The 11,698-nt window shown below is 42.0% G+C and overlaps 2 protein-coding genes across 2 annotated transcripts; both read right to left on the bottom strand.

The window, feature by feature from the left end:
* Positions 1-345: 345 nt before the first annotated feature.
* LOC136440540 (three-prime repair exonuclease 1-like) lies at positions 346-3,789 on the bottom strand. The gene is made up of 4 exons (XM_066436593.1): positions 3,465-3,789; positions 3,154-3,276; positions 1,012-1,388; positions 346-506 (listed from the first exon to the last, which is right to left on the bottom strand). The coding sequence occupies exons 2-4, from the start codon at positions 3,270-3,272 to the stop codon at positions 346-348; spliced, it is 657 nt and encodes a 218-aa protein (XP_066292690.1). The 5' UTR covers positions 3,273-3,276; positions 3,465-3,789.
* A 738-nt stretch (positions 3,790-4,527) lies between these two features.
* LOC136440541 (uncharacterized) lies at positions 4,528-11,343 on the bottom strand. The gene is made up of 9 exons (XM_066436594.1): positions 11,047-11,343; positions 10,465-10,614; positions 9,785-10,161; positions 9,371-9,543; positions 8,004-8,083; positions 6,995-7,048; positions 6,036-6,188; positions 5,340-5,716; positions 4,528-5,100 (listed from the first exon to the last, which is right to left on the bottom strand). The coding sequence occupies exons 2-9, from the start codon at positions 10,608-10,610 to the stop codon at positions 4,919-4,921; spliced, it is 1,542 nt and encodes a 513-aa protein (XP_066292691.1). The 5' UTR covers positions 10,611-10,614; positions 11,047-11,343; the 3' UTR covers positions 4,528-4,918.
* Positions 11,344-11,698: the final 355 nt, after the last annotated feature.

The raw sequence follows: 11,698 nt of genomic DNA on the forward strand, positions 1-11,698 counted from the left end.
GGCCCATTTGCGTCTATTTCGCGCCCGTTCGAGCCATTTAGCCAGTTTTAAAAAATCGCCAATTCAGGCGCTAGGCGACATATTAGCGTCGAGTATCTTTCGCAAACAGGCGCAAGTAGACGCGGCTGAGAGAGGTAACCGCTTAATTTCCACATCAGGGTCTATTTCAACAGTTTCCATAGTTTCTATACTGCTCATAGCTTTCCTTCTATCCCAACCTATCCCAGTTACGCTACTTCCTTAACGTAAAGACAACACCTAGCCCTCAGTTCTAACCGCAATCGTCATGTCCATTACTGACAGCCCTACTGTTAAACTAAGAGGAGAAAAAAACTACATGGTAAACTAAAAGGCACGTGCATGCTTGTCCATCCACTGTAGGATCCTTTCGACTCCCAGCTTCTTCACGATCACATCACCTTCTGCGGTATGAGCGACCACTGGCGGAGGTGGAACGCCGAACAGGTTCTCGTGAATATTCCGGAGGCTGAAACTGTTGAACTGACCTGTGTAAAAGACAAAAACATGGAAGCTGTAGGTGGCTTTGTAAAAAAGATATGTTCCTTTTCTTCACGTTAAAACCTACTGCCATGAGCGGCAGGACGGCTACCGCCTGCATTATCTTAATGTAATGTACTAGTAACTTGGAAGGATAGATTTGATTTACTTATTTGGCTGTAGAAAAAAGTACAGCATGAGCAACCCAACTACCCGAAAGCTATTACAAAGGGTTAGCCCTGGTAACTGAATAATATACAAAGTTCAGTACAAAGTTTCACAAAGCACATTGAGACTTTACGACTAAAACACGATTAAGATACATATAAAGACGTACACAAGATGCAAGAGTAAAAGACATAGAAAATTTTTCTACAAAACTAGCACAAAGCTAAGGCGCATATAAAAAAGAAATTGCGCGAGACTAAGCTATATTCTTTAACAAATTCATAACTTGGGTTCATATTACGTATGTCACTATGATTATAAAAAAAAATTTTTTATATATCTTACCTGCATAGACGTCCTTGATGGCCACCATTGTGTCCACACAAAGGACATCCTGTGGAAATAAATGCCCAGTTTTGGATCCCCTCAACTCCGCCCTCAAAATCGGGAAGTCGAACCTATCTCCATTATGTGCCACCAAGCACACAGGCGGCTCCTGACGGTTGAACAAGTGCACCACGGAGTTTACCAAATCTTCGTCGAATACGCGATGGTTGTCCAGGCTTTGGTTCGTGAGGTTGGTCATCTCGACGGCTATGGGGTGGATGTCTCGCCTGGGCCGAACACAGGCCGTGAACTTGTCCATGATCCTGGGGAGCGATGCAACCCCTGGCGGGACAGTGGTGCCAGTCAGGAGCTGGTCACGGCGGACCGCCGACAGACTGGACACGTGATACAAGGAAATAAAGTGAAACTGAAACTGGACACGTGATATAAGGAATACAGTGAAACTGAAACTAAATCTCGAACTAGTTTAGCTCAAGCTAAAGTTCCACGACCCCATACTTCGGCCAAGTGATTTTGTCTCATTACAAAGAACGGAATCAGTAATGTATGTGTCACAGTTTAGATTGTGATTCAGGACAATCGGCGTTTGTCCTAGGTCCGATCGCGATCGAACTGCGATCAGGATCTGTTCCACGATAATCGGCAATTCAACAAGTATAGATTGTGATCGCAATCTGTCCTAGGACAAAAGGTGATTCTATCTATACTTTTAGAAATTCTGATTAGATCGAAATGTTTTGGAAAATATACAGTGAATCATTGCACAACATGTCACCCTTACTAACAATTTTAAATGAATTAGTTTGTATTCAATAAGGGATAACTTTCATGTATGTTTTCTGATAAAGTAATTTCTGAATAAGTAGTGACAAAATTTTACTAATGTGTGAAATATGCTAATTGGAAGAAGGTGATTAAAAAATATGTGAGTATTCAAATTTTGAGGTGTCAAGATATTACTCAAAGTTTCACACCTATTCAGTACATTTCACAGTCAGACGTGAACTGAATAACTTCACAACTTTGAAAGAACAATTGTAAAGTGATCAAACAGGTGTCAAAATACTAGTATTCAATCACAGTTTCAAGATATTACGTCACAGTTTCACACCTATTCAGTACATTTCACTACTCAGTGTAGTTGGTAATAAGTGATAGTAGGTTTGTAGAAATACTAGATAAAATCAAGGTTTATAGAAAATACTGCTGTTTCCTTTATCTTAGCATCATTTGAGTTTAGATCGGAGTTTGTCCTAAGGGTTTGCTCACTGCAAAGATGGTATACTTGATATAATTGACATGTATTCATAATCTCTTTCTTCGAAAGTACTTATGTTGCAAGTCATGCCAATCTTCGGGAAGCTGCTAACCTACGATGTTATATTCAAAGCACATTGAAATCAAGACCCGAACCAAATGTCCATCGACTCCGAATGTCCAAAGTTTGTCGGGAAATGTCAGAAGTCTAACATGTGTCGCACCTGGCAGCTGTGTGCGTGCGACAACTCGGAAGAGTAACTGATATGTCTAGGTCATGGTCACAGGCTACAGGTTGCAGCAAGTTAATTTCATCCCAACACTTGATAGCTGTATTGACATGGTCTTTGTGGCCTTGACTTTTGCTTTTGTAGACGTTCATAAATGACTATTTTCTACATGTTGCAATCTATTAATGTTGCTCTCTTTCTAAGCTACAATATCCGTCGCACGCTTAAAGGTTCCATCATAGAACGCAGCAAAATTACAAACTTTTCTTATTGTTTATGCATATTAGATTCTGATTTGCGTAATCTGCATTTGTTATGTGAAGAAGAACATAAACTGCCTACATGCCAACAATCAAGTAAATCTATTGATCCCTTCTTGAGTTATCCTTCCAAAATTTCCCGACACAAAGGCCCACATCCGACAAGAATACACACAAAAAGACGCCCTAAACAAGGCGGAGCCTAACCCAAAGTAACCACAGATACTAGTACATCTAGCTCTGTCATGTCACGGACATAAATCAAGCTTAATAGCAGCAATTAGTTACTAGTACCCTGTTCCGGTTGAAGTAAAAAGTACGGCTAGGACAATAGAAATCATTTGTTGTTGTTGCCACCCATAATACGGATTGACAAAACGCATTACAAATACCTGATCTCGGTGATCTGGGGATCTTCTAGGCCAGTTGTTTCTAGATCAAGGAACACGAAGGTTCGGATCTGGGCTGGTCCTGTTTTAGTAGCTTCTTCTTTTACTTTCGATGTCGCCATTTCTCTGCAGAAACAGAAAGTCAAGACTCTCACTTAAAGTATTAAAGGTAGCAGGCACTACCGACAGTACCAGCTCGCTGACTGACATTAACACAACCACATACGGTTCATGGTTTCAATAGGCCGAATTTTGATCGTTACGAATGTCACTACATTATATCAACATTTTTAAGTTTCAGATGAGGGACGTACCTGGGATAATGTCTTGAGCCGAGTATCTGTGAATCCTGTAGAATGGAAAGTCCAGCACTCTATCCACACTGGCCTGCGCCCCGGTTCACTCTACGCAAGGTGTTGTTTTTAAACACAACTGTGTCCTGATTTCACTAGGCGATGTAATCTTTTGAACCAACTGATGCAAGTTTTTACTTCCCTGGAAATCACGGAAATCCCCAGGTCCAGGCTGCACCAGATGGTCCTGCTTTCTCATTGGCTGGACTGACCCATTTCATCAGGGGGTGATAACCTGGTGTCATTTCTTTTGGCTGTTGACCTTCCACTTTGTTTGCGTTCTTAGTGCTACAAAAACAGTGGGGGAAATAATTGACATTTAGACTATAGGTATGTGCGTTTTAGAGTGATTTTTTCATGGCTCCATCACTTGTTCCAAAGAAAAGTTCGCTTACCTCCCCTTTCCCCCACCTCCTTTCCGAGTAGAGTAGAGGAGTAGAGACGCGTCCAGGGACGCGCCATGACCTACATACGGGGTAGCCGAAACGGAGAGTCACCGGGTCTCCGCCCACTGTTGCGTATCATGATCAATTCAATATGTTGCTCTATCCCATATGATTGTACTAGTGTAAACAAACTAATTTCTATGAACTTTAGATATTTGTTTGTATGTATGTATGTATGTATTTATGTATGTATACATAGATGGACGAACATCATATATAGATGTAGTAGACGAAAGTCGCTGTACGTTTGTTGTGTCAATAAAGATTGTATTTATGATGACGTCATCCCCTGTCTGTTCTCAACGAAACCTGTCAGATGAAATACCTCATAAGAGCCTAACCTGAACGAGATTTAACAAAACTTCCCTCAAATTGCCATTGTCTTTGGAATGGGGAAAGGTTTATCATTTTCCTGCACTGCGACTCAAAAACTTGACAATATAATTACCACATGTGCAATCAGTGATCTGATGAAAATAGTGTACGACAGATGATGCTAATGAGGGCTTTTGTCTGATATTGCTTGTATACTAGTAGTTCTACAAGTTCATATTTTGCACCAAGCTATACCTCTAGACTTCACGTTTTGTTGACTTCGCTTTATTCTTAGAGACAATAACATATTGCTCCTTCCGTTTAATGTGTTCGGAAAGCCAGTATACGTAGACTTAAAATGTTTCAAACAAGCAAACAAACAGACACATAAAAAACAATACGCCCTTTCACGGAGGTAATCACAATCTAGACGTAAGGTAACACAACTTCTCAGTGCTTACTACTTAATTTCCAAAGCAGCGTAGATTTTGTTCTGTCGCTTACTTCACTTAGATCGTCCTAACTTGCTAGATCTAGTTAGAATTCGACGAAGTTTCCTAAATGTAAAGAAAATACCTAATCAGTTCTAACTACCGCCATGTTGTACAGCACTGAGAGTCCTACTGCTGAACTAACAGAAGCGGGCTATTAACACTAAAGGACAAAGGCTGCTGAATTATTGTCCATCCACTGTAAGATCTCTTCAGCTCCCAGCTTCTTCACGATCTTGATCGTAGTGATCACATCGCCTTCTGCGGTATGAGCGACCTCTGGCGTAGGTGCAACGCCGAACAGGTTCTTGTGAATTTTCGGGAGGCTGAAACTTTTGAACTGACCTGTGTACAACAATATTATAGGTGGTTATGTTTCATTTTTTTCTTCACGGTAAAATCTTCTTCAGGTAAAACCGTGACCTAAATAATTAAGTCTAGCAATGCAACAAAGTTGCGTGAGGATCTAAGGTCCAAGGTAACGTAAAGTCAACTGTCATGAGTGACAGGCTGCCACAGGATGACTGCATTCGTTAAATGAAATGTATCTCGGAGGATCGGATCCATAAAACTATGTATCTCACCTGCATAGAGATCCTTAATGGCCACCATTGTGTCCGCACAAAGGACATCTTGGGGAAACAGATCCACAGTTTCAGATTCCGTCAGCTCCGCCCTCAAAATCGGGAAGTCGAACCTATCTCCGTTATGTGCCACTAAGCATACAGGTGGCTCCTGGCGGTTGAACAAGTGTACGATGGATTTTACCAAATCTTCGTCGAATACGCGATGGTTGTCCAGACTTGGGTTCGTGAGTTTGGTGATCTTGGCGGCTTTGGGGTTGATGTCTCGTCTGGGCCGAACGCAGGCCGTGAACTTGTCCATGATCCTGGGGAGCGATGCGCGCCTTTGCGTGACGGTGGTGCCAGTCAGGAGCTGGTCACGACGGACCGCCGCCAGGCTGGAATTCAACAGGTACAAGTGATACCAAAAGATATCGTAGGCGATGTGAAAGAATACATGTTTAAAAATTTGTACATGTAACCATGGCACAAATGGCAGATAATGTACCTCTGTCATGTTAATAAAGCTTTTCTATGTAACCTAGTACTGGCCTGTACGCAATGATATCTATTTACCTGCATTCATGTACAATATCGTGTATCAAAGTTTATCTGAACGTTCCAGAAGTAAGCTTAGCAGTAATCTTGTTTACCCTTGTTGTTATACGAACAGGACACGAGAAATCATTTCCCCCCACGCATCACAAATCCATGTACCTGATCTCGGTGATCTGGCGGGGTTGATCCAGACCGGTTGTTTCTAGATCAAAAAACACGAAGGTTTGGATCTTGCTTGATCCTGCTTTAGTAGCTTCCTCTTTTTTGCCATCAGATAGTTTTCCCGCTTCCACAAGTGGTGCTGAAATTTCTCTGTACAGCAGTAACACAAAGACACGTCTCTGTCTTAATACGGTAGACCCTATCAACAGTGCCCGCTCGCTAACTGACATTGACACTATCACAACATTGGATGTAAAGCGTTAAACAAACAAAAAACATATAAACACGCAATAGACCGATCCCAAAGTCATGCCCCCTGTTCTATTTCGAACACCTCCGTCAAAAACAGCCCTTGACAGACGAGAGTAGCCGCGGTCGCTTGGCTGACAATAATGATTCAATAATGGGGACTGATATCTGTTGAGCTTTCCTTGCTCTGAGAGCGGTCCAAAGAAAGAGGCAAATACTTCTTTGATGAATGCTACATCCACTGAGTAGATTTGTTTGAGGATGGAGTGGATGTAGTTGCCGTGAGAGGGTAATGTTTTCGGTCAATGCGGAAGCGGGAGGCACCTTGTTGGTAGGCAAGTGTGCCCCGTTGCTAATAAGCACCCGATGCACGTGCAAAGGTAGGTACGTATATCTGTGGCAGGGTCCCCACTGTGTTGGCTGCATGCATTATAGCTGCATGATATTTGGTAATAAAGAATTGAAATGCCCTTCTTTTACATGTTACCCTTTCCACTTTCAAGTTTTCAGTTTCCTCAGAAATATAAAAGAGACGGAACTCTGAACTAGCAGACTTTGTAGTAGTTGGAATGTGGTACAAGGCCTCATCTTGAGTGCCCGAGCTGTTTTCTTTTTCGTTTCGTTTTTGTTCTGAGCATGCATGCAGCCAATGTCGTGGAAAACCTGTTACAGATGAATAGCGGCAAGTTCAACGGTTGCAAACTCACCCAGACGCCGATGTGTCCTGTTTTGTAGTCTTCGCTCTGGGCGCAAAAAACGACCTGCAAAAGATGCAAATTTTCCATCAGTACCTGGAGATGTATATTAGGCCACAGCAAGTAAATCTTATGGATGAAATCCTCCGCGGAAACTAATGAGATAGGGCGAAAAAAACAAGGCGGGCAAAAAACAAGATTCCTAACGTTATATTTTCAAATTTTGAGATCATAAATCTTGTTAAACGAGAATTGAGGCGACAAAATATGATATTACGACCAACAGGTCTTTTATTCCTGTATTCAACCAATGAGGTTTCGTACATAATATTAATATAAGACCTCCTTGATTCAACAGTAAACATGTCCTTGCAGATGTGTATACATCTCAATAGACTAACTACAACAAATGCAGAAAAGAGCTTGTTGTACCATCATCTGAAGCAACTACACTGGGTATTCATATGGATGAAACGCCTTGTGTATACAGCTCAATTAACTAGAACCAAGGACATTTAATATATAATGCCCTTGCTAGAACAAATGCAGAAAACAGCTTGTTATACCATCATGGGCAGGAACTACACTGGGTATTCATATGCAATGAAACACCTTAGACTGTCAACATTTAACTGTCCTTGAAGATGTGTATACAGCTCAATTAACTAGAACAAATGCAGAAAACAGTTTGTCATACCATCATGGGCATTCATATGCAATGCGCACCTGGGCAGCAACTACTAGTATATTCAACTGGGTATTCATATGGAACACCCTGTCAAAACATGCCATCAAATGCGAGCAATTGAGCCTCAAGTTTGCTGGATCATATCATATATCATAACAATTACACAACACAGAAAGCCTTTGTCGGAAATATCATGGGAGGGCAACGAAATTCCTTTTTTTTTAGAAATTAGGCAAAAATTAATGAGCGCGCTGATGTCATCCATAAAATTTACTTGCTGTAGCGTTGGAAAACGTGTGGATGCTTTTGACTTGCAAAATATGCTTTACTCACGCAATAGATCGCTGGGCCATTCTGCACTGGATTTGATGCGATTTTGGAGGCCCCGTCGCAAACGACTTTCCCGCCAAGAGTCAAAGGTTACTAGTATCTGAAAAGGAAAGGCGCGAAGTGGAATGTACCAATATAGACTGAGCAGGGGTGTTCAGTAAAACTTCCCGACAGATCAAAAGCGACGACTATCAGATCATGACATAATTTCCCATTTTGTGCTGAGGGCAGACCGGGGGGTGGCGGGGGTTAACTAGAACTTCTACTCAAGTTCGCTGTTCTGTTGTTTCAACAAATACAACCACGATAACCCAACCATTTGTCGTTAACTCTGGATTTTTTTCAGTCGCCGTGTCTCAAGTGTATCTTCGTGTCCTTCCAGAGGCTCTCTTCAACTTTTAAGCCAGGCATGAAATCAGGCATCCCAGTTCAAATTTGACGTTTCATACGCGAATTTATTACGCGTATGGAATTCGTTAGTATACTTTGACCTTACTTTGCCCCGGTTCTCTTACAGTTGTGGATTCAGTCAGGATCCCAAAATGTGTTGGCTAATGAACCTATAGGAGCTCGTCGTATTTTTTACAGTTCCGTAACATGTCTTTGCGTGCCCTTAGTCTTACCAGGTTTCACTTTCGGGTATGACGTCACTCGGGACGAGTCCACTTCGTATGACCTGCGTTTATACCGGGGTGGCCGAAAGGGAGAGTCAAAAGGTTTCCACTTTTCACCCATTTATGTCATGTCGACACGCGTCCTCCCGTAATGGGGAAAGGTTTATAATTTTTCCTGCACTGCGACTCAAAAACGTGACAATTTGATTAACAACTTTGCAATCAGGTATATAATAAGAATAACGTACGAAAGATAATGCTGATTAGGTCTTTCGTCTGATATTTCCTGTACATTTGTTTAGTTCATCTTTTGTACCAAGTTATAACTTCGCGTTTTGCTGAATTCGCTTTATTCTTAGAATATAAAAACATATTGCTCCTTCCCTTAAATGTGGTCGGGATGCTCGTATAGGTAGACTTAAAATGTCTCAAACAAACAAATAAACAAACAAGCAAGCAAAGCAAACAGACGGACACATCAAAAACAATCTCCCTTCCATGGAGGTGTAAATGAAAGACTAGACGTAAGGTCTAAGGACAACATAGCTTTTTAATTCTGAGTGCTTAGTACTTAATTTCCAAAGCAGGGTCTGTTTCTTCAGCGTAGTTTTCATTCTTACTTAGATCGTCCTAACAGTTACTCTAGTTCCATAAACGTAAAGAAAACATCTAATCAGTTCTAACCACTGTCGTCATATTCAGCACTGACAGTCCCACTACTAAACTAAGAGAAGCGGGTCATAAACACTAAATGGCAAATGCCGCTGAATTGTTGTCCATCCACTGCAAGATCTCTTCGGGTCCCAGTTTCTTCACGATCTTGATCGTAGTGATCACATCGCCTTCTGCGGTATGAGCGACATCTGGCGGAGGTGCAACGCCGAACAGGTTCTCGTGAATTTTCGGGAGGCTGAAACTTTTGAACTGACCTGTGTAAAAAAACAACAACTTATAAGTGGTTATTAAAAAAAAACGTTCTACATTATTTTCTTCACGGTAAACCCGCGACCTCTGTGGGAAAACTGTTCCACAAGTCTACCAATGCAACAAAGTTGCGGGAGGATCTATGGTCCAAGGTAATGTAAATGAGTGCCAGGATGCAACAGGACGGCTGGATTCTTCAATGCAATGTAACTCGATGAAATGGATACATAAAAGATATGCACTTACCTGCATAGAGATCCTTAATGGCCACCATTGTGTCCGCACAAAGGACATTTTGGGGAAACAAATCCACAGTTTCAGATTCCGTCAGCTCCGCCCTCAAAATCGGGAAGTCGAACCTATCTCCGTTATGTGCCACCAGACATACAGGTGGCTCCTGGCGGTTGAGCAAGTGCACCACGGATTTTACCAAATCTTCGTCAAATACACGATGTTTTCCCAAGCTTTGGTTCGTGAGTTTGGTGATCTCTGCGGCTTTTGGGTGGATGTCTCGCCTGGGCCGAACACAGGCCGTGAACTTGTCCATGATCCTGGGGAGCGATGCGCCCCCTGGCGGGACAGTGGTGCCAGTCAGGAGCTGGTCACGACGGACCGCCGCCAGGCTGGAATTCAACATGCACAAGTGATAGCAAAAGATATCGTAGGCAATGTGAAAGAAGAATTTATACATGTAACCATGGCACAGATTATGTACATCTGTCATGTCAATAAAACTTTTCTATGCAACCTAATACTGGCCTGTACATTATCATCTATCCACCTGTATTCATGTACAATATCGTGTATCAAAGTTTATCTGAACGTCCCAGAAGTAAGCTTAGCAGTAATCTTGTTTACCCTTCTCCAGATAATGATATAAAATACGAACAGGACATGAGAAATCATTTTATCACAAATACATGTACCTGATCTCGGTGATCTGACGGGGTTGATCCAGGCCAGTTGTTTCTAGATCAAAGAACACGAAGGTTCGGATCTGGGCTGGTCCTGTTTTAGTAGCTTCCTTTTTCCCATCAGATGCCCTTTCCGCTTTCACAAGTGGTGCCGCCATTTCTCTGTACAACAGTATACACAAAGGCACGACTCCCTTCAGCAGACAATGATATAAGCAGTGCCCGCTCACTAAACTGTCATTGACACAATCACATTGGATGTAAAGCGTTTGGACATATCACGAGAATCACAATCCTCACCCAAGGACAGATCTATGCGTGCCTGAAATGCTGAATGCTAAGCTACACTATAGTTTGTTAAGTCATGGCTCCGTGGGAAAGCAGGCCGCTATGTTATGTTAGACGTTAATGTGATCTATGTTGTTCACAGGCTATGTTGTTAACATGTTCACCGTTGATTGCTACAAATACATCATCATGTTCACGTTTCAGCAAAGTGACGTACCAGGGATAATGACTTGAAATGGGTATCTATGAACCCTACCATGAAATGTCTAGCCATATACTACTAGTAACGTTATACTTTGACCTTACTTTGCACCGGTTCTCTACAGTTGTGTATTCGTCAGGTAGCGTTGTTGTGTCCTGATTTCACTGATGTTTTCTATCTTAAAGTCTCCAGGTTCAGTGTGCACTTCAGTCAGGATCGCAAATGTGTTGGCTAATGAACCTATAGGCTCGTCGTATTTTGTACAGTTCCGTAACATGTCTTTGCGTGCCCTTGCCGGGTTTCACTTCCGGGTATGACGTCATTCGGGACGAGTCCACTTCGTATGACCTGCGTTTATAAGGGGGTGACCGAAAGGAAGGGTCACAAGGTTTCCAGCCATTGACGTCGACACGTCCTCCTGTAACGATTCCTAACGAAACCTCCAAGTTGACATGCCTCATAAGCGCCAATCTGCAGTATTACTGATCACGACCTTAGTAGATCTAACAAAACAACCCCCAAATTGCTAAAAACTTTTTTTGAATGGGGAAAGTTGTATAATTTTGTTCTCCTGGAGTAACATACTCTCACAAAATCAATTCTAAAAGCTAACATTACATTTAGTGCAGTTGCACAAAGCAATGCAGAAAAGTTAACAGAAAAAGAAGACCAACAAAAGAAAGTGCTCAGATTGATGAAGGAAATCTGCACTGACTTTTTCACACATACTGCTCACACATTCAGGGCATAGATGTG

This window comes from Branchiostoma lanceolatum, chromosome 8, assembly GCF_035083965.1.
Source record: "Branchiostoma lanceolatum isolate klBraLanc5 chromosome 8, klBraLanc5.hap2, whole genome shotgun sequence".
In the NCBI taxonomy this organism is placed as follows: domain Eukaryota; kingdom Metazoa; phylum Chordata; class Leptocardii; order Amphioxiformes; family Branchiostomatidae; genus Branchiostoma; species Branchiostoma lanceolatum.

Coding starts and splice junctions, on each gene's coding strand:
- LOC136440540 (XM_066436593.1), bottom strand. CDS start 3,272: ATGGCGACATCGAAAGTAAAAGAAGAAGCTACTAAAACAGGACCAGCC. Junction 1,389..3,153: donor CCCCAGATCACCGAGATCAG/GTATTTGTAATG, acceptor TCACGTGTCCAG/TCTGTCGGCGGTCCGCCGTG. Junction 507..1,011: donor CATCAAGGACGTCTATGCAG/GTAAGATATATA, acceptor TCTTTTACACAG/GTCAGTTCAACAGTTTCAGC.
- LOC136440541 (XM_066436594.1), bottom strand. CDS start 10,610: ATGGCGGCACCACTTGTGAAAGCGGAAAGGGCATCTGATGGGAAAAAG. Junction 9,544..9,784: donor CATTAAGGATCTCTATGCAG/GTAAGTGCATAT, acceptor TTTTTTACACAG/GTCAGTTCAAAAGTTTCAGC. Junction 7,049..8,003: donor ATGGCCCAGCGATCTATTGC/GTGAGTAAAGCA, acceptor CATCTTTTGCAG/GTCGTTTTTTGCGCCCAGAG.